General features: G+C 53.9%; 1 protein-coding gene across 4 annotated transcripts in view; it reads left to right on the plus strand.

Annotated features, from left to right (window-relative positions):
• Positions 1-25,709, plus strand: part of NBEAL2 (neurobeachin like 2) — a 184,664-nt gene that overhangs the window by 80,486 nt on the left and 78,469 nt on the right. For all 4 annotated transcript variants that reach the window (XM_089776846.1, XM_089776843.1, XM_089776845.1 and 1 more), the window contains exons 3-7: positions 2,263-2,427; positions 12,843-12,924; positions 14,460-14,584; positions 14,920-15,002; positions 24,636-24,721. In XM_089776846.1, the coding sequence (XP_089632972.1) occupies positions 2,263-2,427; positions 12,843-12,924; positions 14,460-14,584; positions 14,920-15,002; positions 24,636-24,721 (541 nt within the window). The remainder of the gene's footprint in view (positions 1-2,262; positions 2,428-12,842; positions 12,925-14,459; positions 14,585-14,919; positions 15,003-24,635; positions 24,722-25,709) is intronic.

The following is a 25,709-nucleotide window of genomic DNA, read 5'->3' on the forward strand; positions in this document are numbered from 1 at the left end:
TGGAGAGGGATGGCAGGAGACAAATTGCTTGGTCATTGTCTTCGGTCCACCCTCTCTGGGGCACCTGGTGCTGGCCACTGTCGGTAGACAGGATACTGGGCTAGATGGACCTTTGGTCTGACCCAGTACGGCCGTTCTTATGTTCTTATATGCCTCCCATGGCACCCAATGAGACACACCTAGGACCGTAGCACTGCCCAGACCCTGGCCTCATGCACTGTGGATGTAGCCAGCCAAAAAAGAGAGAGAGTGGAACTGGAAAAGGAACAGACAAGGGCAACCGAAGTGATCAGAGGTATAGAACAGCTGCCGTATGAGGAGAGACTGGTAAGACTGTGGCTTTTCAGCTTGGAAAAGAGATGACTAAGGGAGGATATGACCGAGGTCTATAAAACCATGACCGTTGAGAAAGTAAACAAGGAAGTGCTATTAACTCCTTCTCGTAACACAAGAACTAGGAGTCGCCCCATGAAATGAATAGGCAGCAGGTCTAAAACACCAGGAAATATTTCTTCATACAACGCTCAGTTAACCTATGAAACTCTTTGGTAGAAAATGTTGTGAAGGCCAAGACTACAACAAGGTTCAAGGAAGAGCTAGATCCATTCATGGAGGGTCAGTCTATCAATGACTACTTGCCAGGATGGGTAGGGATGGTTTCCCCAGCCTCTGTTTGTCAGAAGCTGGGAATGGGCAGCACTGGATTGTTGGCTCACACGATGATTCCCTGTTCGGTTCACTCTGTCTGGGGCAGCTGGCATTGGCCACTGTCCGCAGACAGGATCACGAACCAAACAGGCCTTTGGGGTGACTCGGTAGGGCTGTTTTTACTGTCAAATAGAAACAACGTACGTAGATCAATCAATACTTTATCATATGCATATGCAGGGCTCGATAATCTCTGTAATCTACTCACCCGTGGCGAGCAGATTACAACCCGGAAGAGCCGGGTTCCAGCAATCTGTGCATGCGCAGAACGTCGAAGAGCGCGGCTGGTGAGCAGGGCTCCCCACGGCTTGGCGAGATGGTACATTACACACACACACACACACACACACACACACACACTCTCTCTCTCTCTCTCTCTCCCCCTTGCCCCCACCTCCACCCCCCCACACACTCTCTCTCTCTCTCTCTCTCTCCCCCTTGCCCCCACCTCCACCCCCCCCCACACACACACTCTCTCTCTCTCTCTCCCCCTTGCCCCCACCTCCACCCCCAGCTTGTTGTTACCAATAGTGGCTCCTCCTAACTGCACTGGCCAGGTGAGTTAGATGGGGGAGGGGTGGAGCCGGGCTTCTGCCGATCCGGATCGATGCTCCGATGTTGACAAGACGAAAACCCGGGGTCCCTCTGCAAGATGCCTCCTATTTATCCCTCTCATGCAGCCAATTAGTCATCACCTCGCCTTCTTTAATGCTGCTTCAGAGAGGGTCCCTCCAAGGGCAGGCACTTGCTGCTTGACTCCCAAGCTGTCTGTATGTCCAGTCTTCTTTTCAGTGAGCTCACTTCACAGGTGTTGTCCTTGGATCTGGCTCCCAGCCTCTCTCCATCCTTGCAACTGCTGCTGGAGGTGCTCACCTTTCAGTCTCCATTCACACCTCATTCATTTCAACAGGAGAAGACATTTTTCTTTACCTTAACTATTCCTAAGACCTATAACACACGGGATACAAGGTTTCTCTTAATACAAGGGATTCTATAAGCAGGAAAAAATATATCTAAAAGGACAAGATCTATATATGTAAAACGTCTTACAAAGTTTCTCTTAATACAAAGTTATATGAGAATGATACATGGCTATATGGAAAAGTTACAGAGATTTATCCACATGCTAAGTACTGGGAGCATCAGTGAACTGGTGGTGACCATGGCCAAGGTATTTGCTTATCCTCATATGACGGACAAAACTGGACATTTCTTACGGCCACGGCCTGGTCTGCCCCAGTTGGTGACCTGCTTTGTGTCTCATTTGTACAGACCGTCCGGGGCCGGTTTTGTGTTTAGCTGAGTTTGGTTTTGGGTAGCAGCTAAAGAATTGGTTGCTTCAGTTGAATCTTCAGTCCTCCTTGCCGTCTCGTCCCGTTGGGGCCCTGGAAACACCACTTTGACAGCCCAATGCACATGGTAGGGATGTCAAACCCCGGTTATTTAGTTAACTCATTAAACATTATGTTTAACTGGTGAACCGATTAAACAGGGGTGGGGGGCCACTCCATCTGGGGGGGGCAGCTGTTAGATTAATTGTTCTCCTCCCTGCAGGCCGGAAGATTCAGTCTCCGAGATCCCGCTGCTCCCACGCGACGTCCTGCACGTGCTGAGCCAACAGCTGGCGCACTACGTGGCCCAAATTGCCCGGGAGGAGGCGGCTGAGGCGGGCCTTGGCCAGGCGCTCCTGCACGTCAAGTTTTTTATCATCATCTGCAGGTAGGCGGACGAGACAAGTCATTGCTGCTTTGCACTCGAACGCCTTGGAGCACCGGGTCGTACTTCCCGAACCCTCCAGAGCAGCGTTTCTTAAAGTGTGTTCTGTGGCACGCCGGTGTGCTGCAAGGCAGTTGGAGGTGTGCCGCGGAGAGAATCGAATTCAAAATGACCACCCTTAAAGGGACATGCCTCCTTTTTTTTTTTCTCAACAACTTTTCCCTGGGGGCTTTTTTTTTTTTTTTTTTTGGTCAACAATTTACAACATTTCCCTGGGGAATGGCCACCCTTAAAGGGGCAAGCCTTTTTTTTTTTCCCTCAACAAAAAAATTCTTGGTGTTCCCCATTAAAAATATATATATATTGTTGGGTGTTCCTCAGTCTTAAAAAGTTTAAGAAACACTGCTCCAGAGGCAAGCGTGCGGGGCGGGCCCCAGGATTTTGTATGCACCTGCCCCGGCGACTCATTTCATAAATGATGACTCTTGTTTTCTGATTTCTGAGACACAGAGAGGGTCTGCCAGAGGGTCAGGCTGGAAGACTGGCCGGTAGAGCTGGGAGGAAATCCAAAATTCCTGTCAGCCAGGGCGTGGCTTTGGCCGCAAAAATCGGCCTCCCTTCCAGTTATTCGCAGTGGAAAAGGACATGGAGGACCCGACCCCCTAGGGACCGAGGGGGATTCCCCTTTCAGAGAGCCAGCTGGGTATACAGACCCCAGGGCCTTGCTGAGTGAGCATGGCTTACGGTATAACAGTCAGGGAACAGGGGCGCAGGGCGAGTACGTGCAGGCGTTCGGGGCCGAGGCTGGAGAGGCAGAGGGGGAGCTGCGAGGCTGAGCTGAGGGCGTGTGGGGTTTTCAGCAGGGAAGAGGGATTGGCGTGGCAGAGTGGCAGGGAGGAAGGGGTGCGGGCTAATACCTACGCCCCTCGGGGTGGAGGGGAAGCCCGCACCAGGGGAGCGGAAGGAAACAGGCTTGGTCTGAGGGTGAAATAGGGAGCAAGCGTGTTTCTCTCCCACACAAAGCCAGTGCCCCCCGCTTCCGAGCTCCCCCCGCCAGGCTTTGGGGGACCCCAGGCCGAGCAATGTGCTGGGGAGGTCCCTGTAGCCATGACAGCCGCTGGTTGTAGTGGCTAGCCCCAGAGCTGTTTCCATGGAAACCAATCCACCATCACTTGCGATGGCCGTGTTTAAGCTCGGAAAAGAGACTCGCTTCTCCCCTCCCCTCCGAGCGGCCGCGGCCCTTCGGCAGCTGCCTTCGGACAAGTTCTGGAGGCAGCCTGCGGTGTCCCAGGCCCCGGCGTGGAGATTTCAATGAAGTGCCCTGGCCCATGGCCGCGGGGGCTGCTAAACACCCCGCAGGGCATCCCGGGGCCAGCATCCCGTGATCAGCAGGACTTCCGCTGGAGACTTTAACCGGGAGACGAGAGCCTCACGAGTCCTGCTGCTTTCCTCTGCGTCCTGCCCCCCAAACACCCCACAAGCTTCCTGCGCGTTCCCATTGCTCTCCGGCCCTGAGGTGGCGGGGACCTTGCGTTGCTGCCGTGGCTAGAGGAGGGTGTAGGAGTGAGGGCACCTTGGCGTTCCCCCCCTGGCGTGTTGGATTCGGGGTACGGTTCTCGTCTCCCTCGAGCCTAGTTTCAGATCACGATGGGCCAGGCTAGTTCCTGCCTGTGGTCGGTAGCCCTCCGCCCTGGCCTCCCCTTCCCCTTTCGGAGCACAGGCTGGCGGTTTTCCTTTCTGTTGTGGTGAGACCATCGTGTTCCTTCAACGGTTGCCGGCCTTGGCAACGCCAGGCTGCGTGGAGCCGTTAGTTTATCTGCCCACTATCTCGCCGCCCTGGCCTTTTGAAGTAGGGCGAGGGGGTGGGCCTGGGGCCACGTGGGGGGCAGGTGCTAGTGCTGGGGGGTGGCTCTGTTCTGCTTGGGGTGAGGTGCATGCAAGGCTGGTGCAAAGGGAGGGGGGGCAGCTTAATTCTCAGCCGCCTCGTCTCTTGGTGAGGGGCCTAGTCCTTGCTTACGTTTCATAGGGGCCAGCGGCTCAGGAAGGGGGAGTGACAGAGGAAGCGCGGGGGGTGGAGGAGCCCGGGAAGGGTGAGAGGAGGGTGGCTGGAGGGGAACGAAGGCAGAATGCTGAGGATACAAGGGCTCACCCTCCAGACCCCATCATTCTCTGCAATTCCCCACCCTCGGTGTGGCTCTTCCTACCCAGGTCTTTCTCTGGCCAGAAGATCAAAGCTCCTTGCCGTTGTGAATGGACTCGCAGTGCCCCCAGGAGATAGGGCAGTGCTGGTATCCCCATTCTGTACCCAGGGAAACTGAGGCACGGAGGGACTGACTTGGCTGAGGTCTCTCTCCGCAGAGTGGCAGGAGTAGAACCCAATCCAGGGCTCTCGCCACCGGCTTACGCAGTGTCTGTCCCGTCCTTCCAACGCAGCATTGAAGTATTTCACTTCACAGCCCCCCAGAGGGGCAGGTGTAGTGTTTCCCCATTCTACACTAGGCGCTCGCAGCATGACTCCGGCAGAGCTAGGGTAGACCCAGGAGTCCTGTCTCCCGGCCCTGCGAGACTCCGGCCCCAGCCCCGCTACGGGAGCCTTTGCTAGGGCGATGCAGCTGCATTGTCACTTTCTCTTCCTCCCCCTGCACCCGCAGCGAGAGTGAGAGGAGCTGGCGCGTTTGGGGGTGTGGTGTGGGGGGCAGGTCTGTTGGCTTGCCAGCGAAAGGGGAAGTGGTGCAAGCAAGGTAAAGAATAGCCGGCTCAATGCTTCACTCCTCGCTGCGAAGTGATGCCGCTTGGCTCTCAGCCACCACGGAGGGATCGGCTCCCCGGTCGCAGGGAAAGGCTAGGGATGGGGTGTGACAACCCGGCTCCCTCCGGCCACCAGGGAGGGCTGGGGTTAGGGCCATAGCACAGCAGCCCCGGCCCTCTGGGTGGCCAGGAAGGATTGTGTTGGAGTGGGTGGAGTTTGGCTCCAGGGGGCGTGGCCTCTGGCAAAAGGGGCGGGGCTATGCACCGGGAGATGGGCTACAGTGCAGGGTAGCTCCTGGGGTGTAAGAAACCTGGCTAGTCTGTGCTGTTGGATGACAGAGGGAGGAGGGTCTGTGTTCATAGCACTGGAGCACTGGCCCTGAAATCACTTCATTGCTCTGGGGCTTTGTCCCCACCCCCGTTTGTACAGGGCGAATGACTTTTCTTCCTCTCACACAAGGCCTTGTTTGTTTACATGGCATGCTGTTTTAGGGAAGCATCCGCCTGTACAGCGCCTAGCACGGGGGGCCCCAATCCATCTTGGCTGGGTGTCTAGGAGCAGAGAAGCAGCCCGCTGGTGCTCAGAACAGGGCCTGGCTTATGCGGTTCCTCTCGCATGACCACATGGATTCTTTCTCGGTGGAGTGAAAGAAGCCAGCGGCCATCAGGGGAGGGAAAAGGCTCCTATGGGGTCTGCCAGGCTGCTGATGTGTGGATAACAGGAGTGAAAACCTGGCATGTCAAGTGCATTTGAGCTTCTGTCTTTGCCAGCATTCCTAGCATCCTCCCTGTTGTGAAGGGGAAACTGAGGCACTGAGCAGGCAAACCCCTTGCCCAGAGCCGCACACAATATTGGCAGCAGAACTGAGATTAGAACCTGGGTCACCGTGCTCCCAGTTCCCTATTCTAGCCTCTAGATCAGGTTTCAGATGCTAAAAATGGCACGGTGGTGGATGTTCTTACTTCTTCCTGCCCTGTGTGCTGGTGCCAGGCTGGCTTGGCAGGAGATGGGGTATTGGTGGTTTTAGGAGAGGCTGTACGGCTTTGAACATTACAGCTGGCCTTTGGGGAGAGGACTATTATGTGATGCCCCGGTCACTTCCCATCTCTGTCCCTCTCTCTTTCGGCCTTTGTGTCTTTTCCCCCAGCTGAGGGATGGCCACGCTTTAGGATGATCCCTGAATGCAAACCTTGCTACCCGCCCGCGCTCTGAGTATGTCGACACTTGGGAGCCGGAGCTTATCCTGGAGTGGCATAAGGATCTTGAAGAAAAAGGGGTTTTTTTGGCGCAAAACAGAAACGGCTACACGGCTTTTTTGTGCAAAAACCCCTTGCACAAAAAGAATCGGCAGAAAATATGCTAATGACATCGCGATTCATGCTAATGAGTCCCTCATTAGCATATTTTCTGCCGCAAAAGCTTGTAGTGTAGTCATAGCCTAAGACAGGGGGTTTCAAACTCTGGGTTGCGGCTTGTAAGGGCAAGCTGCTAGCTGGCTGTGAGACACTTTGTTTACCTGAGCATCTGCTGGTACTTGCGACTGCAGCTCCCATTGGCCGCGAATCGCCGTTCCTGGCCAATGGGAGCTGCAGGAAGCAATGTTCTGGTCTGCATCTCTTCCCGCAGCTCCCATTGGCTGCGAATCGCCGTTCCTGGCCAATGGGAGCTGCAGGAAGCAATGTTCTGGTCTGCATCTCTTCCCGCAGCGCCCATTGGCTGCGAATCGCCGTTCCTGGCCAATGGGAGCTGCAGGAAGCAATGTTCTGGTCTGCATCTCTTCCCGCAGCTCCCGTTGGCCAGGAATAGCAATGTGCAGCCAATGGGAACTGTGGTCGCCCAGACCTGCAGAGGCTCAGGTAAACAAACCATCTCGCAGCTAGCTAGAGGATTGCCCTTACAAGCCGCAACCCCAAGTTTGAAAATCCCACCCTAAAACACAGCGCTTGTTTTGTTCTCTTTTTCCCCATCATAACTTGCACATATTTCTGTTTCCTGGGTACATTTTAATGGTAGACAAATTTAAAAATATCAGCTCTTCTGTGGTCTTACAAAACTCTCTTCTACAGCCCGGTACAACCCTCCATTAGAAAACATCGTGTGCTAGTGAGTTCCTCCTTCGTTCACCCCTACCTACACCCGGTGGCCTGCCCTAAGTGAAGCATGATAGCAGCATGACTGTTCTGTATTATGGTGGCAGGTAGAAACCCCATTCGAGATCACAGTCCCGTGGTGCTTGGTGATGTATGCCTCTAGTACAGTGTTTCCCAAATGGTGTTCTGGGGAACCCCAGGGTTCCGTGAAGTGAAAATAAGGGTTCCGCGAGAAAATTCCATTACAATAACATATTATTATTTTAAAAATAATAATGAATATTAAGCATTTATGAATTTTATTGAAAACAATTTTCATTTGTGTTGATCTCATGACCTTGTTTAGCATTTGTTTATTATTATCCTTACTTATTTGTGGTCTACTTTTTCAACTCCATATATAAGACTGCTAATAGGGGTTCCACAAAATTCTTTTGAGTTTAAAAGGGTTCCGTGGCCAAATAAAATTGGGAGACACTGCTCTAGTAAGAGACAGCTCCTGCCCTGAAGCATTAATGGTATAAATGGACCAGACCAGGGTGGAAGAAAGGAAGTAGTATCCCCATTCTGTAGATGGGAAACTGAGGCACGGAGCTTTCACGACATGCCCAAGTTTGCGCAGGGAGTCTGTGGCTGGGGCATGTGCAGTGAGGACTAGTGGGTGGAGCTGGAGTCTGGGGCTTGGAGCCAGAACTGGGAGCCAGAGCCCAAGGTCAGAGCTGGTCTTAGAAGCCAGGGACTGGGAGCAAGATGAAACAGGATGTGTCAGAGCAGCCAGCTGGGGATCTGCCAAGGGGCGTGCACACTTTCCTGGTGTCCCTGGGTTTATAGAGAGCACCGGCACTAGCAGCATGTCGTGTGATGCTTGGGCCCACGAGGCTCATGGCCTGTCAGTCGCCACTCAGCCAGAGCCGTCAGATGGCAGGGAGGACGTGTCAGCTGCCCGGGCATTGGCAGTCCCAGCAGGATCTTCATGCAGTCCTAGTCCCAGTAGGCGGGGAACTGTTTTTAGGTCGGGAGCCACCAGGGGCAGCAAGTGAAGGAAGGGCTGGAGGAGGCAACCCCCCAGCCCTGCCCTCAGCTGAGGCCCTGCCCCCCATGGAACCCAAGCCACCTCCGTGCCCCCCCCCTCCCGTGGGGGGAGGGGTACGGCCCGGCCTACTGGCCTGGAGCATGAGAATGGAGGAGGGTGCACATCCCCGGTCCCGAAGCACAGGGAGGGCAGGTGGCTCGCTAATCCTGCATCCCTGGCCACTCATCCTGCATCCCTGGCCAGAAGCACTGGGAGGGGTGGGTGTTTGGGGGCAGCCACCCTCTTCCCCCCTCCCCCTCCCAGAAGGCCTACAGTAGGTGTGCTGGGGACGGAGTGCAGGTGAGGCCAGGCTGGCAGTTTGGGACACCAGTACCTTCCTCCGCCTCGCATATCCACCACCCGCGGGGTTGCTGACCCACAGAAAAATCAATCAGGGGCCACACAGGTAAGAAGCAACAAACAACAACAAAAACCCTCACTGACATGGCCCCTGATTGACAAGGAGAAAGACACGCCCCACATTTCCCTCTCGCCAGAGTCTAGGGAGGCCCAGGCTAATAGATTTTGTGTGCTCCAGCCCTGTGGGGTGGCAGAGGGGGGAACCCCAACCCACAGGAGCCAGATCCAAGCAAGCTGGGGGTCTCATCCAGATGCCGGGCTTTAGGTTCCCCACTCCTGCTGTAAAGGTTTCCTCCTTCCTTTCACATGCATGTCCAGAGAAAGCCCTCGCTATCTGCAGATTTGTTGTTTGTGGTTTTGCATATTCACGGGGTGCTGCGCCCCACCCACCCAAGTGCATGACGCAGCACGGTGGCACTTTCAGCTGGCCCTCGTGAAAAAAGATTACGTTCTCTGAATTGTCCGTATTAACCATACGTCTGTATTAGCCAGACGTCCGTATTAACACTCCCCCCCTTCCTTATGGCACCGAAAAGAAACGCGAGCGATGCAGAGAATGGGCCAAAGGCTAAAAGGAGGGGGAAAAGGTGATGATTTGGAGCCAGAAAGTGGAATTATTGGCTACGCTTAACTTGCGAGTGGAATTCATTTTTAACTCCCACCATTCCATCATCATAATCGTCATTATCGTTGGTCTTATCCCCGTCGTTGTCACCACCATTTTACAGAAGTCCAGCAAAAGGATGTTTGGTTTACTTTAGATATTGGCATGTGTTTATTGCATTGTTACTTGTACATATTAGTCGATTGCATCAGTAGCTCATTTTGCACAGAAAAAGGGCTTGTTTTGTGTCTGGAACGCCCCCTGCCCTCGGTATTCGTGGATTTCGCCGTTCACGGTGATCTCCAAAACTGATCCCCCACCCCCAAATGGCAAGGGTCTCCTGTAGCGGATGAGTGTCTCTTTCTCTCTTCCCCTTCCCCCTGCTTAATTAGTGCTTAGCTGGGTTCTTAACGGGCTCAGCCAGTCCCTGACCACCTCCCGGGGAGCTCCCGCTGATTGGCCCGCAGAGGTGTGTGTGTGTGTGTGTGTGTGTGTGTGTGTGTGTGTGTGTGTGTGTGTGTGTGTGTGTGTGTGTGTTGAGGTGTGTGTGTGTGTGTGTGTGTGTGTTGAGGGGGGATGCTTTGTTTCAGGTCTGTGAACTCACCTTCTTGGATGGGGGTGGAGGCCGTCTGCCTCCTCTTCCCCCTCCCCTCCAAATTTTCCTGCCAGTGTCCGCCCTGGCGTCGGGGAGTCCCTTCCATTGGTTGCAAAGAGTTAAATGCAACTGCTGTCCCCTTTCCACCCATCCGCACCCCCGGCCTGTTCATGTGGGATATTCCTGGAAAGGGGCTGTGGAAACCCTTGTTTTCTCTCCCTTCCTGCATTCCTGTCCGCTGGTGCCTGCAGTCTGCCAGCGAGAGATAAGGAAAGGCTGATAATTGACTTGTGTTCATGGTGGAGCTTGGTGCCAGGGGCTCTAATTCAAGCCGAGGGCTTGGGTGACTTGGCAGCCGCCTTCCTCATTAACTGAGCACTGGAGGGTCCCTTTGAAGCGCAGCCATGAGGGCCTCTCCACCAGCTACCTCCCGAGTCTCGCCAGGGCTCATCCCTGTCACACACACACCCCCGACCTCAGAACGGGGCTGTCTCGCGGTGTTGAGCTCTGGAGACGGGCCACTTCTGAATCACAGGGACTTGTGTGTGTGTGTGTGAGGCTTTGTGGCTGGTTTGTGCAAACCGGTGAGGTTCATGCCCTCTGGCTGGGCCGACCTGCTCTTGTGCTCTCTCTTAACCCTTGGAGCGGAGGAATTCCCACCCAGGGAGCTATTCCTTCAGCTCCTCTTAGTAAGACCACGTCCCATGACCGCCCTCGCCTGCCGCACCCCCCACAGCCCGCGCTGGGCTTCCTCTTTCTTCCCCCCAGCACCACCTCCCTTCTGCCATGGTGGTCATTGTTGCCCCAAATGCTATGGCTGGAGGTGCAGCCAGGATGGGGGCATTGGCATGAGCAGATGGAGTTCACAGACTGGTCCTGCCAAGCAGAGAGGACTTGATTAAAATGGGAGGGAGGGGGGAGTTTTGGCAGAAAATTTAGTTTTTTCATGGCAAAAAATTGAAATTTGAGCTAAAACCCCAAAGAATGGAAAATTTTGAAGAGCTGCCGCAATGCCTCATGGGAGTTGTAGTTTGGGTGATGTAGTCCACTCAGGGAATCCACCCCAGCCGAACTATTTTATTCCATGGAGTCAGGAAGTGGGTGGGGTGCGTGTCCCGGAGTGGCCTACATCTCCCATGAAGCAACATAGTCTCTCCCCTTTGGTCAGGGGAGGCTGTGCATCATGGGAGATGTAGTCCAACCAGAGAGCCCAGCCCGCAGTGAAGAATGACTGGGCCGGTGGGCAATATAGCCAAAAACTTCAGGTTTCCACACAAAGCAGATGCTTTTTCACACAAAATGGAGGGTTTTTTAAGAAAACAGTGTTTGTGGACCATTCGTGGCCTGCAGGTGCCTTGAGCGACTCCTCCCCCCGTGTCTGCCTGGAGCATTTGGCCTGTCGAGGTTCTCTCTGAGGGCCCCGCTGGACTAAGATGTTGGTGGGAAAGAGGAGAATCTCTGGGCCCGTGATGGCCCGTTGTAAACAGGGGTAACTGGAACCGGCTCTACGCCAACTGCAAACCCGCCCCTGCCAGACGAGGCCGGTCAGCGCCTTTTACTGACCCAGCCCTGGGAAATTCGCTTGTCTCTAGCAGTGTTCAGGTGGGATTGAGTGAATTTCCTCCAAGAAAATTGTGCGTGTGCCTCTTTGAGTCCTGATTGGAAAGTTCCTCTGGCTGAGAAGGGCTCTTGCCCGGTCTGACTGCCTCCATCCCATTGCTGGAGAGGTGTCTGGACAAATATGGCTGTCCTTTCCCCTCCTCCAGTTCACCACCTCCCTCCGTGGCAATTACCAAGGGACTTTCTTTGGCTTAGGGGAGAATCCGCCAATGCCTCTCTGTAGGCATGGCTGTAGCAGTGGGACTGGTTCTGCTTTCAATTCCCTTCCCATCAGTTGCAAGCACAGCTCTGCCTCTCCAGCACTCCATGCCTCCCCCTTGGGGATCTAGGGATGAACGCATAGTCAACCTGTGGAACTCGCACAGTCAACCTGTGGAACTCCTTGCCAGAGGATGTGGGGAATGCTAGAACTTTAACAGGGTTCAAAAAAGAGCTAGATAGATTCATGGAGGTTAGGTCCATCAATGGCTATTAGCCAGGATGGGTAGGAATGGTGTTCCTAGCCTCTGTTTCTCTGGACGTGGGAGATAGGGGAGAGATCACGTGAGGATTACCTGTTGTGATCCCTCCTTCTGGGGTATCTGGTATTGGCCACTGTCGGCAGACAGGATACTGGGCTAGATGGACCTTTGGTCTGACCCAGTGTGGCCGTTCTTCTGTTCTGTTGGGAATGAATAGAATGAGCAACCCTGCTACCATGTGCCAGCACTTAACTTCCAGTCATTGCTCCCTGTAAGCTCTGCACATGGGTGGCCGCCCATGAGAGAGAGTCCAGTGCTGCCCCAGTTGGTGAGTAGAACGCTCACAGCTGGCAGCATGTGTTTCTACTGGTGGTGCACATATCTCAGTGCACAGAACAAAATTTATTCCACACACTCGGAAAAAAAATTGGTGTGACAATTGGTGCCAACAAGCCCTCTCTGCAATGCTAGTCAGACAGCAGGGCTGGCATTACTATGAGCTCATGTTTGGTGTCTCCATCAGACTGCGCTGCCTTTAGGGTGCAGTGGAAGATCCATCTGGTCGAGTTACCTGCCCCCTGGACAATTTTCAGGGTAGTAGGATAATTGCTTCTTTTGACCCTCATTATGTGGCTATTGTATAGAAGTTGCCTCGAGCCATGGATAAATCCCTAATTAGCACGGTTATGGACTAATTCACTAAAAAACCAGGCACCGCTCAGCTGATCTCCCTCCCCCCTCTCCCTCCCTCACCAATCTATCACAAACAATGCAGTTCACAGCTTTCCCCTTTGCGCCCCTGATCTAAACCAATTGCAAGAATTTCTGATCCTCCCCCTTTTCTTCCTTTCTTTTCTCCCCTTGCAGGAATTTAGAAAATGTCCAAGCCGACAGGACGCCAGTTTTTATCCACGAGGTGCTTAGCTTGCTGGTTGCATGTACAGCCAAGGTAAGGGCCAGCTTTCTAGCATGTGTGTTTATGCCAGTCACGTGCCCAGTGAAACAAGGCTCTAGACTGGTGTTTCTCAACCCATGGTACGAGTACCCTTGGGGTACTCAAGAGACGTCTGGGGGTGCGTCAACACAACTGAAATTTGGAGAAAACGGAATTTTTGTTGTAAGTTTTACCGCGCTTTGTTATTTGTGTACTTTTTACACCCAAAAATGTCATCGCCCACCTGGCTACGATTAAGTTGTTTAAAGAAATGTGTTGCAATGGTAGAAAAAAAATGTGTGTGTCTGAAAACTGTAGGTACTGGGGGTGCTTATGTTTTTTTTTAAAGGGGTACTTTTTTAAAAAAAAAGGTTGAGTGTGTGGCCATTGAAGCTGCAGTGTAAGCATGTCAATGTGTTTGGCTGGGATTTGACCGATGGCTGAAATCAACCCAACATGCCTCTATGGCTGATGGATATGAAGAGGCCAGCAAAACGCAAGGGTTTCCTGTGGCGTGTGCTTTACAGGAGGCCATAGTAGATGATCAATGATTCCTTCTGCCTTGTAATCTATGAACGTGGACTAGACTGACGTCACACTGGGGCCAGGACACCGAATTCTGCAAATAACAGCCGCAGGGGACATGTTGCCATGCTCTGAGCTCTTCCAGCCCGGACAAGGTCTCCTATGCCACCGTGTGTGGCTCTTGAGTGGGGCCACTATGTCGGGGTGAACTGTTCCATTATGGAGCTCACATTTTCAGGATTTCTTCTGGGGGGATCGCTGCAACTTGCAAGTTCTGAGACCTGTCCGGTCCCCTACCCCTGGCAGCAGATGCACAAAGAGAAACCAAATCAGATGGTTCCTGGGTTTCTTTTGTGTTATGGTGAAGGAAGGCAGCTTGAAAACGCTGCTGCCCCGATCCAGTTTGGCATGCGAGACTTTAACTGGAGAGCTGCACCAAGACCTCATAAATATAGGGCAGGAAAGCTGAGTTCTTGCGAGGGGGAGGGATTTTTTTTTAACTATGCTTCATAGAAGTTGTTTTGGTAGCATTCATTTAATGCTGATGATGAATCCACACTGTGGAAAAAGAAGTTTTTGTTAAAGCCCCTCAACGCTTGATAAAATGCCCTGTGAGGATTTTCCTCAGGGTGGGGAGGTAGTTGTCTCTTTACTGTGTGTGTGTGTGTGTGTGTGTGTACACATACGCAGCACCTTGTACACAAAGGCCCTTGGATCCAGCCTGCACGCTCCCGATGCTACTTTTTTAGCACAAGTAGTCACAATGAAGGTGACCTTCAAGAGCAGCTGTGACAGCCTCAAACACATGCTCTTCTACTTCCTCTGAAGGAGCTTATGAGCAAACGAGTGAAATTAGCCTGAATAATAAGACCGCGTTTCAATAGCCCTTCACATCTTCAAGGCACTTTTCAGCAGCATGACTGAATGTTAATGAAGATTATTTAGTGGGGGGTGGGGAGGTGCAAAGGGTTTTTTTTTTTTTTTTTTAAATGCAGGAGATTAACCAGGTTTCTCTGTCCTTGCAGCTAAAGAGCAGCCCGGAGCAATGTGCGCCCAGCAGGTCTCAGCTAGAGACGGTCACTGTCTATGCACTGCACCTCTATGAGTGCCTCTTCGACCCCTACCAGACGTGGAGGAGGCAGCTGAGTGGGTGAGTGGTGCGGGGCGAGGGTCTCCATTTGCTGTGGTCTGGGCGGATTTCTGATCGCTCGGCCGGTCTGCGGGTCACATCCAGCAAGACGCCTCGATCCGTTGCTTATAAGGCTGGGATGTCGGGCCGTGGGGATTTGAGGGCTCACAAGCCATGTGACTCCCCTGTCACATTGAATGACTCAGCTCTCCCTCACTGAGATGCCTTGGCCAAGTATTCAATCCCCCTCTCCCCCCCCCCCGACCATCTGCCCCCAACTCTGGTTTGCTCCCTGTTAGCTGCTCCCTGCCTGGAATCCGGTCTCACTCCCCCCTCTGCTTTTCCTGTGTTTCTAGGGAAATTGTCAGCATGAAAGAGAAGAGCAAATACAAGTTTGCACCAGCTGCTTTGCCTCTCGAGTTCAGCACTTTCTTCCAAGGTAAATGCCAAACCACCAACTCCCCCTGGTTGGAGGTTCATCTTATGTCTCTGTTCAGGGGCCCTCCTCTTACCTCCCCAGGCTGCTGGAATGAAATGTCACCCTAAATTTCCAGCTGGTGGAAGGTCTTCAGTGGCCTTTGATTTCTCCCTCCCCAGCATCCTAAGGGTCTCTGTGGTTTAGAAAAGAACCAAGGGTGTGCACCCAAAACTAAACCATGCTTCTGCTTCCTAGATCGGTGCTCAACAGCCGAGACCTCCCCCCCCCCCCCCGCCCCGCCGAGACCTCCCCCCCCATAAGCAGCTGTGATCGCAGCTGTGATCTGGCAATACATATTGGGAGGGTGTATTTGCATATTACCCAGAATCCCTAAGTCCCTGTAGTGTATTTGCATATTACCCAGAATCCCTAAGTCCCTGTAGCGTGGGGACTTAGTGGACTTGTGCATTGTTTCAAATGGGGGGTGGGGCTGATGAAACGTACCAGTCTGCCAGCTTTGGAGACTGGACCCGCCTGTTCAGGCCTGCAGTGGTCCCATGGGGGTGCCCCTCTGCTGGGACTCTGAGCGCGTTCCTCCCAGCCTGCAGCGTTGGCCAGGTGGAGGTGGCTGTGGCTGGATGCTCCCCTGCGAGCGGCTGGGTTTGTTCTGATGTGGCGTCGATGCTGGGCATGACTCCTGCAGGCTTCCCTAGACTTCCCTAGCTGCCTCCTGTCCCCCTGCTTGCAAGGAGAACTCTGCTCCCTGTGCTCCCCTCTTGGCAAGGCTAGGAACACCTTGGCCCCACACCCCATGGGGCAGTGTAGAGCCTGGTGTTTCCTTCTAGGCCGGGTTCTCCCCACATGGCATTGCCTGGGAGCAGAGCACACACCGTCTTGGACTCCTTACCTTGCCTCTGGGGCTTCCTGGCCTCATTCCTAGGGGTAATGAATTTCCCATGCAGTGTGGTGCAGGGACCAGTTCTGTGGGGACCCAGCTGCTCTGCTCTGAGGAAGCCCGTGGGCTTTCACTTGTAGCCCTGGGGAAGCCTCCTCCCTCCCCAAGGGGGTAGGCTCTGAGGGGAGCAGACTGGCTGGCTGCGGTGCCGGTGCCTTCCACAGGGCTTGCCATGGAGGGAGCTGGTCTGGGACCTGGCACTCATAGAATCCTAGACTGGAAGGGACCTTGAGAGGTTGAGTCCAGTCCCTTGCCCCCACGGCAGGGCCGAGCACCATCCCTGTCAGATTTGCCCCAGATCCCTAAATGGCCTCCACAAGGAATGAACTCACAACCCTGGGTTGAGCAGGCCAATGCTCAAACCACTGAGCTCTCCCTCCCTCCAGCCTCCTGCGTGTCGCCCCGCTCTGAGGTGACCAGCGGGGACAGCGAGCCGGTACAGCCACAGACTCTGTGCCGACAAGGCCCGGTCCGGGGCGTCAGGGAGACACGGCACCGCCCCGGCACCTCTGCGGTGCTGCCTCCTCCGGCTCCCTCTGGAAGCAGCAGCCGCGCAGGAGAGCAGGGCGGGGGGAGGGAATGGGAGCAGTAGGGCAGCTGGGGGAGCTGTCAGCATTCAGATCCTTCCCCCGCCCAGTGTGAAAAGCAGCAACCCCGCACCCCCCCGCCCTGTCCCCCGGCAGAGCTGCTCCTGAACAGAGGCTGTGGCGGGGTGGGAGTCGAGGTGGGACCGGGAGAGGCAGTGGGGAAAGCTGCAGAACTACCGGCATCTCCTCCAGCGGCTGTACCGCCCCCAGCTCCCCCTCCGTCAGGCAGCATGGGATGGACGGGGAGAGTGGGGGGGTGCCGAGCTGGAGGCTGTCACATGGGAGGGTCACATGGCCCCCTTAGCTGGTGTGCCCTATGCCCCCCCTCCCAATCCTCGCACCAGGAAGAAAATCACGTCCCGTTCACCTCTAGCGGTCACACCCCGACCCTCCTGCCCTTTGTGTCTCTTGCCCTTGGAGACTGTAGGCTCTGCGGGGCAGACACTGGCTTGTATCCCGTACAACCGGGCCCGGATCAGCTTATGAATTTCAGCCGCCCTCCAGGAGGGGGCAGGGCAGCAGAGAGAGGGGGATGCTACAAATTGGGACAATGGCATGGGTGCCCCCCGATCAGGTGGGCCCCAAGCTGGGCATGGAGGGACAGCTCTGTGGCCAGCACTGGTCCCTGGCATGCAGTCTCCCCACTAGTGCGTGTTTGCCATCCGTGGCCCACAAGGGTCAGCCCTTGTCCTGGTCCATCCAAGCGGCAATTGACGCTCTGGGGAGCATGACTGGTCTTGTTAGCTGCCAGAAGAAAACAGCAGTCATGTAACCACCACTAGGCAGATTTGAACCTGGGGCCTCTGGAGCTTAGTAGCGGAGTCTCCACCCTCTGAGGTAAAAGCTGGCTCGCAGCTGGCGCTGTAGAGGTCTCTGGGTTTTATCTGTTGTTATGGACTAAGCACCTCTGCACGAGACTGTGAACCACACTAGGGCTATGTTTACGCTGGCACGATCTTGCGCCAGAAGTATGCAAATGAGGCTAAGCGTGGAATATCGCCGAGCCTCATTTGCATACCTAATGAGCCGCCATTTTGCGGAAGAGGCTCTTGCGCTAGAAGAAGCTGTCTACACTGCTGAATTATCCTGAAAATAATCAGCGTAGCAGCACTGCTCAAGAGGGTTTTTCTTGCGCCAGAAGGGGCAGTGTAGACAGCTCCTTCTAGCGCAAGAGCCTCTTCTGCAAAAATGGCGACTCATTAGGTATGCAAATGAGGCTCGGCGATATTCCACGCTTAGCCTCATTTGCATATTTCCGGTGCAAGATCGCGCCAGTGTAGACATGGCCTAGGTGTGTGGGTTACACTAGCACCGGGCCAGTCTCGTTAGCCACCATAAATAACCAGCGTGAGCACCCGGCCGGTCTCTTTCCTTTTTGAAAGCCCCCTTCCCCACTCCAGCTTGGTGACTTTTTACGTTGGAAACGCAGGTCTTGGCCAGCCCGCTGCTCTTGGAGGACTCTCTGGCTGGCCGGAGTGAAACCAGATTTAGGGAAAGGGATTCTTTTTGTTTGCTGTGGAACTTCTGGGTTTGCGTCACTCCCACACTGAGCAAGAGAGAGGCCTCTTTATGCACCATTCATCCATCTTCAGTTAAGTGTCAGTTTCCTCTCCCCCCAGGAAGTTCTGCTGGCTTGTTTTAGAAGTAGCAGATTTCATCTTCTCTGTTCCTGGGGGAAGTCTCATTGGAGGACTAGGGAGTTGGAGTAAGAGCTTTCTTAGCCGTCCATGGAAGGAGGTTCATGATTGTATTGGGTGTTTCTCCCAATTGTTTCTTGGGTATTGCTGTTAAATAGGTGATAAGCAAAACAAACACCTAATTCAGATGGTCTAAAACATGGGTTCCCAAACTGGGAGGTGTGAAGAAATTCCAGGGGGGGGCGCAAGACGACTCAGACTCCCCCCTCCTATCAAGTTTTGCTGCCCCGGTCAGTTCCTTTTTTGGCTCAACAAGTTTTGCTGCTATTCGGAAGGAGGGCGTGAGGTTTTTTCAAAAATCAAAAAGGAGGGCGTGATGCCAAAGTTTGAGAACCACTGGTCTAAAACCGTTTTCATCCCTCCATGCTTTGCAGGAGTTGCTTCCCAGATGACACAACCTCGTTCCTTGTCCTGTACTTGGAAATCTTTCAAGAACAAGACCTGAATTTCGAACGTAAAACATTGTTTTGGGAAATAACCCTTTTTCACAACACTGTTAAGAAGGAAGAAAGTCCGCAAACCCTAAGCGTCACTGTATTTCCCAAAGTAACTGCATTTCCAAGTTACATTTTTAACTAGCGTGAGGGGGGGCTAGGTTTCATGAAATATCTCCCCCTTTTTCTCAATATAGCCCCTTGTTTTCTAAGATTATCTTGAATTCACCCGGGATTGACTGACAAATGGAGGTGTGTGCTATCGGAGATAAAACAGAGCCGGGATTACAGAGAAACCCTGGATTCACGCCCCGCTATATTGCAGATGGGGTACAGATCACAGCTAGAGGGTACAGATCACAGCATGGGGTACAGATCACAGCTGGAGGACTCTCTGCATCTTGGGGTCTTCAAAGTATTTGAAGGCTTCAATATCTGAGATATAGGTGAGAGGATTATTCTAGGAGGGGTGGGTGAGATTTTGTGGCCTGCACTGTGCAGGGGGTCAGACTAGATGATCATAATGGTCCCTTCTTACCTTAAAGTCTATGAGTCTATGAGATGGGTGAAATCCAAATCCGAATCCGGATACATATTTTTGAAGAAGCCCTATGTTTTCTTGAGGGGCTGCATTGAAGTCATGTGCTTTTCTTGTGGCAAAGAAGCGGCATGGGGTAGCTCCTTGCATTGGGAGATTTTAGATCGGATCTTGCCTTAAACACATTGGACTGCATGAAGACACGCGGGTTACATATGCGCACGTTGGAAGTGACTGGATAGGTTAGATAAATGTCTATCAGGGATGGTCTAGACAGTATTTGGTCCTGCCGTGAGGGCAGGGGACTGGACTCGATGACCTCTCGAAGTCCCTTCCAGTCCTAGTATTCCTACTATTCTATGATTCCTTTAACCTCTGTTCCCCCAGACTCTTGGGTGTAAGCTGCAGAAGCACTGGGCTGGATCCACTCCAGTAGCCCCTGATGCCAGGTGGGTGTGTCTCTTAGACAGAAGGGGGCCTCGCTGGGTGACCCCTCCTTAAGACGACACACGTCCCGGTGCTTAATTTTACACCCCTGACGTAGGGCCCCAAGCCAGGAGGCTGTGAAGCTGTGAAATTTAGAAGAGCTAGGAGGAACCCTTGGTCAGTTTTGTTTTGTTTTTTAAATAAATCAAGCAGCCAGAGGTCGCACTGAGATTTTAACGCAGATCGCTCGATTCTGAGTGCTGACCGTTATACCATGCACGGCTGCCCAGGTGCAGAAAGTTAAGTATGCCTAGGTCTGATTGACAGCGCACGGCCAAAGGCCCTGAAGCTTGCAGTATTGTGGTTGGACTGGATAGCTTGAAGGACTGGCGTCTGGCTCATCAGTTGTCCCTTTCCAGTCGTGACAGCAGAAAAAGCCCCTAAAACTACACGGGAAGGTTTTTTCTCTCCATTTGACTACATGGTGTAAATCCCCTCGCCCAAGTTGAGCCATTTCAGTTATTTTTAGGGAGAGAAAAAATCCCTCTTGCACCTGGGCTGCTGGCTCACATCGCGGGTTCCGTCCCGGTGCCTGTTGGGAGCGAAGGCTATAAGCACAGCGCACCTGCGTGGTTGGTTAAACTCCCACCTCGTCCTCCAAAGAGCCAGGGTGCATCAGGGAAACCTCCCGAGCCCGTGTCCAGCACCCCGTCTCACTGATGGGCTATGACATGCACGGTGAGTTTTTGCCCAAGAGCAAGCGTCTTCAGATGCGTCTTTTCTTGGAATTAATTGGAAAAAAAATCCTTTCGGGGTGGGAACCTGCTTCTGGGCTGTCAAGCCTTGTGGGGTTTTCAGGGCCTGGCGTTTGTATGGATGCAGGTAGCTGAATCCCTGACCTGCCATAGCATTGAGTCGTTTTGTACATACAGTTGGATGATGTTTTCCAATGGGCGTTACTTTGCTTTTGTCACCCTTAAAATTCATCTGCCATAATGTTGCCCTGTTGGTGAGATCCTTTGGAAGCTCTTCACTGTCTACTTTGGTCTTAACTAGAGCAGTTTGGTATCATCTGCAAATTTTGCCACTTCACTGTTTACTCCTTTTTCCAGATCATTTATGAATATGTTGAATAGGATTCATCCCAGCATAGACCCTTGCAGGACACCACTAGTTACCTCTCTCCATTCTGAAAACTGATGGGGACTAATTTAGCTATAACCGCTCAAAAGAGAGATCTTGGAGTCATTGTGGAAAGTTCTCTGAAAACGTCCACTCCATGTGCAGAGGCAGTCAAAAAAGCCAACAGAATGTTAGGAATAATTTAAAAAGGGATAGAGAACAAAACGGAAAATAGCTTATTGCCTCTGTATAAATCCATGTGACCCCCACGTCTTCAATACTGCATATAGATGTGGGCACCTCATCCCAAAAAGGATATCTTGGCATTGGAAAAGGTTTGGAAAAGGGCAACAAAAATGATGAGGGGTTTGGAATGGGTGCCATATGAAGAGAGATTAAAAAGACTGGGACTTTTCAGCTTAGGAAGAGGAGGGTTTCTAGCCAGTGACCCACAGAGCTCAGTCAGCAAGTCACGCCAGCAGAAAGTTGTTGGGGGACAGTGTGAGACGTGATTACGGGACTTGGGGAAGGCTGCTCCAGGGACAGCCTACAGGGCGACTGACAGGAGGCGTCATTCTCACTCTCGGTACTTTGCATCTGGGTTGGCTGGAGTGCGCTTAGTCCGTCTGTTATGTTTGTAGTTGGTCTGTTGCGCTTTCTCCTTCTCCCCCGGGTTGGTGGCATTTCCCCAGGGGTGTGAGGAACACACTCTCTGCAAAGCATGCTGCACAAACACTGCTGCCCAAAGGTCTTGTGGCATGTCTTGGTCTCTGGCATTCTGTGTGTGTGCAGCATTTTGCACAATGGGCCGCTGATCCTGGGTGGGTGATATCTGGAGCACGCGGTAACTCTCACAGCAACGATACGGTGACCGATGTTAACGACGTGCGCTTCCCAAGCTCTCAGTATACCTCGTAACGGCTGTGGGGGCTCAGGGTTAAATGGCCTGCCCAAGGACACAACGGGCAGTCTGTGGCAGAGATGGGAATTAAGTGTTTCTCTCAAGTCTCCCTCCAGTGCCTGAGCCACGAGGCCTCTGATGCTACCATGAAGGGGGGGACTTTTTGGCAAAGAAATCTAGGGTAAACGCAGGTTGTGACAAACCCGGCTCTTGGTCTCGTCTGTTTGCAAAGATGCTCTCTGGGGGGAGAAGAAAGATGATTATGAGCTAGCAGCCCATCCGTTTTCTGTCTCCAAGGAGAGCTCTGAAACGTTGAGTCTTGTGAAAAGCATTTTGCATTGCCTCCCATGTGTCCAGGGAGGGACCAGTAGCCCAGGGCTCTGCAGACCCCGTGTGTCTGGTGAGGGACCAGCAGCCCAGGGCTCCTCAGGCACATGGGTGAGCGGGAGGTCTTGGCCTCTGTTCCATGCCTTGCTCCGGGCCTGCTGGGACTTGGAGCGCTTTCGCAGTCGCTGGCGACGGGCCGTGCTCCAAGGATGAGAGATCAGGAGCAAGTGCTGGTCTTGTCCCACCTCTCACAGCGGGCGCCGGGCCCCTCGGCAGGAGGGCAAAGGAAACCGACCGTCTCTGCTTGACAGGTGCATGCTGTGCTCGCCGCAGGCACAAGCCGGCCGGACAGGTTCTCCCCACGCTGCCTCCGCCGGATTGGGGGCGGGGGGTGGTATTCTCCTATCCTCAGTTCCTGGTCTCTCCACTGGCTCTGCCCCCGAGGGGGAGCTGATTGGAGGTGGCAGGAGACCCCGTGGCCAGAGATGAACGTGGTGGCTGTTTGGGGGCAGCAGACCCCCATAAAGGGTGGCCAGGTTGGGAATGGACCCCGGGTGGGTGCTGCAAGTCTCCTGGGACTTGCTCTATTGGCACGCGAGGAAGGCAATCCCAGGTCATGCTCCCCTTGGTCGTAACTCACGGGCCTCCCTTCCCCCCCATTACCCCACACCGGCTATGTGCTAGCAGGATGCTCCCCTCCCTTTCGGAGGAGCCGTGGGGCTTGGGGGGGCACCGCGGGAGCTCCTCGCTCTGGCTGTGCACTGCAGCCGGCTTGCAGGCATTCAGCGGCGGGGGGTGTTTTGTGTCGCTGGTGCCGGCTGAACCCAGGGAGCTCGGTAGCTTGTCACTCGTCTGTGTGTAGCTTCCCGGGGCCCTTCCTGTAGGAAACGGTGTGTTTGGCGCGCTGGCTGCTTCCCGGACGCGAGAGGTCGCCTCTCAGGCGGCTGCACGGCGAGGACTCAGCCAGCGCCCTTGTCACCTTCACAGCGCTTCCCGAGTGCCCGTCAGTTCCCCTTGGAGCTCACACACTGGGCTGGGTTTGATGCCGAGGGGCAGGGCCCATCAGACCCTCTGCCCTGCCGGACCCCGCCATCCCTGTCGTGGGGGGTGTCATGGCTCCTTCCCCACTCTGGCACAATAAATGCAGAAGTGGGGGCCAGCAAGTGTACCCCAAAGCCTTATCTACCAGGCTTTGGTATAAAACTTCCCCCAAAATCTAAAAAACTTAGATTTTGGGAATAAAACTTCCGCTGCCACCACCCAAATATTAATAACGAGATTAGGGGAAAGATCATTTGGGAAATCTCACCCCTATTATAAAAATCAGGACACACACGTAAGCAATGCCAGGTTAATAAAAAGAAAAGAGAAAACTTTTATTATTACAACAATATTCCTGTTGCAAGCATAAGGATGAGATGGAACGGTAACCAAATATACTCATGGAGGAATTACATCATGGGCTAGAAGTTAGTTAAAAAGAAAAGCCAAACATCTCTTAAGCAGTGCCAGATCTCAGATCCCAGACCCAACCCGTAAAACAATAAAGCCTAACGAACCTACCTAAACTTTACCCTACGTACAGAAAGTGAAGAATTGTTTCTTGGAGAGAGAGAGAGAGACATGCTTGTCCCTCCCTGTAGCTGCAGAGCACTCTCTCTCTGAGGGACAAAAGGAGAAAGGAAAAAACCCAAATTCCTTTGTCCCTGTTTGAAAGTCCCACCTACATTCCTACTGGTCACTCCACCTGGCTAGATGCAGTTAACCCCTTAATCCCCAGGCTGCTGGCTAACCCTCTTAATCATGACAGGGGGAAAGCCGTCCCACCCTCCCACAGCACCCCTTCTATCAGGGGCAATCCATAGCTGTTGCAGTCTCTCTCCTGCCCTGCCTGGGGTGGCTCCGTTCCCTGTGTGCTCTAGGGGCGATTTAACCACGAGCATGTCAGGGAGCCAAGGAGCCGGGGAGAGCGTTCCAGTAGTGAGCCAAGTCCAGGGCTGGAAGGAGGGAAGCAGGGGACAGCCTCCAATTATGGGAGGGGAAACTGAGGCCCAGAAAAATTCTAGTCCGTGACTCAGGGGCAGAACTGGCAGCACGACCCCAGCGCTTGGTCTCGCAAGGGGCACTCACACCCCACCCTCGCTAGCATGATTTTCTCCTCCTCTGGGGACGTGGTGGGGGCCTGTGCCCTTAATGACTGGATTGTGTGGAGCGTGGTCACGCGAAGGTCTCATGGTGCTCAGGGCTCTACGTGCGCCCGACGCGAGCCAGTCGCTCTCCCATGGAGCTCACAGAAGGGAAGCTGAGTCATTGTCCCCTGGGGAAACTGAGGCCCCAACCCACGAAGAAGTCGACCTGAATCCCTGGGAACTCTTTCCATTGATCTCTGTGGGCCACACACGCTGTGTGAGGCCCAGCCTGGCGCTGTCACCACGAGGCCAGCCTCTCCTCCCTAAAGAAAGCATAAACAGGAGAGCTCCTTCTTCCTCCAGTTGCCAAGCTGTTGGCATCCCCTGCCTGTCACCTGCCTGGCCACCGGTTCCAGCCTGCTCCTGCCCCTGCTTTTGCTCGGTGCTAAACGAGGCTGTCCAGGTGCCCTGCTGTGGGAGTCCAGGTGCCCCGTCTCCAGCTAACAGGCTAACGGGCTCGCTCCTCTCGCCCTTGCAGGTTGTTTCCAGGATGAGGAGCAGCTTCCCAAGGCGCTCCAGCTGCGACTCATCCACCTCTTTGGAGCCATTATCTCTGGAGCCAAGGTAACTTGTCCTTAGCTGCTGTCGTCCCCTCCTTCCCGACAGCCAAGCTCCGCCCCTCGGGAGGGGGTGTGGCAGTGGGCGGGGCCCTGTCTGGAGTGGCGGAAGGGGCGTGGAATCCCCCTCTTTGGAGGCCTTTCAGGGTTCCGCAGCCAAACGCCTGCCAGGCACGGTCTAGGATCGCGTGGTCCTGCCTCAGGGCGGGAGGCTGGACTGGAGGAGTCCTCGCGGTCGCTCCCAGCCCTGCATTGCTCGGACCTAAAAGCAAACTGAAATCCAAGCACCTGGGCAGGTGTAAACAGGCTCTGGGTGCCCCTGAGGCAGCTGAACCGAGAGCCGTGGAAAGATCCGGTTCGGATTTCATTGGGAAGCACTGGGCATGCTACAGAACGAGCTTTCCCCGGATCCCCTGGCCTGACAGTCCCAAAGGGGCCAGCGCTGCCTTTAAATGTCGCTGGAAGGGGGAAATCGTTTTATTCTAGCTGTGCCGATGGGCCCCTGCAAGATCCGGCCCACTGTGCAAGGTGCTGCACGTGCAAATAGGGAGAGAGTCCCTGCCCGAAGGAGCTCCCAGGGAGACCAGGCAGATGGCGGGAGAGGAGAGGATGCTGTCCTCGTTTTACAAGCAGGGAGCTCAGGCCTCAAGAGACTGCGACAATACTTAGCCACTGGGAGGCAGTGTGGTTCAATGGTTAAGGGCGCTAGACTGGGGAAACGAGAGACCAGGGTTCTTAATCCCACCTCTGCCCCAGTGACCTTGGGCCTGTCACGTTCCCTCCCTTTGCCTCAGTTTCCCTGCCTGCAAAACAGGGAAGAGGCTACTGATCCTGTTGGGCATGAAACATGCCATATGTCGCATCAACTGGCGAGCATTCAGAGTCCTGCCTCTGCCAAGAGGAGGGCTGAACGGAGCCCCCACATCTTTGTTCTGGTGGGGAAGGGGGTGCGGGACGAGAAGAGAGCCCTGCGTGCTTTGGGGGCCTTAGGAATC

The sequence above is a fragment of the Pelodiscus sinensis genome, chromosome 2 (assembly GCF_052426305.1).
Source record: "Pelodiscus sinensis isolate ZL-2025 chromosome 2, ASM5242630v1, whole genome shotgun sequence".
Lineage (NCBI taxonomy): Eukaryota > Metazoa > Chordata > Testudines > Trionychidae > Pelodiscus > Pelodiscus sinensis.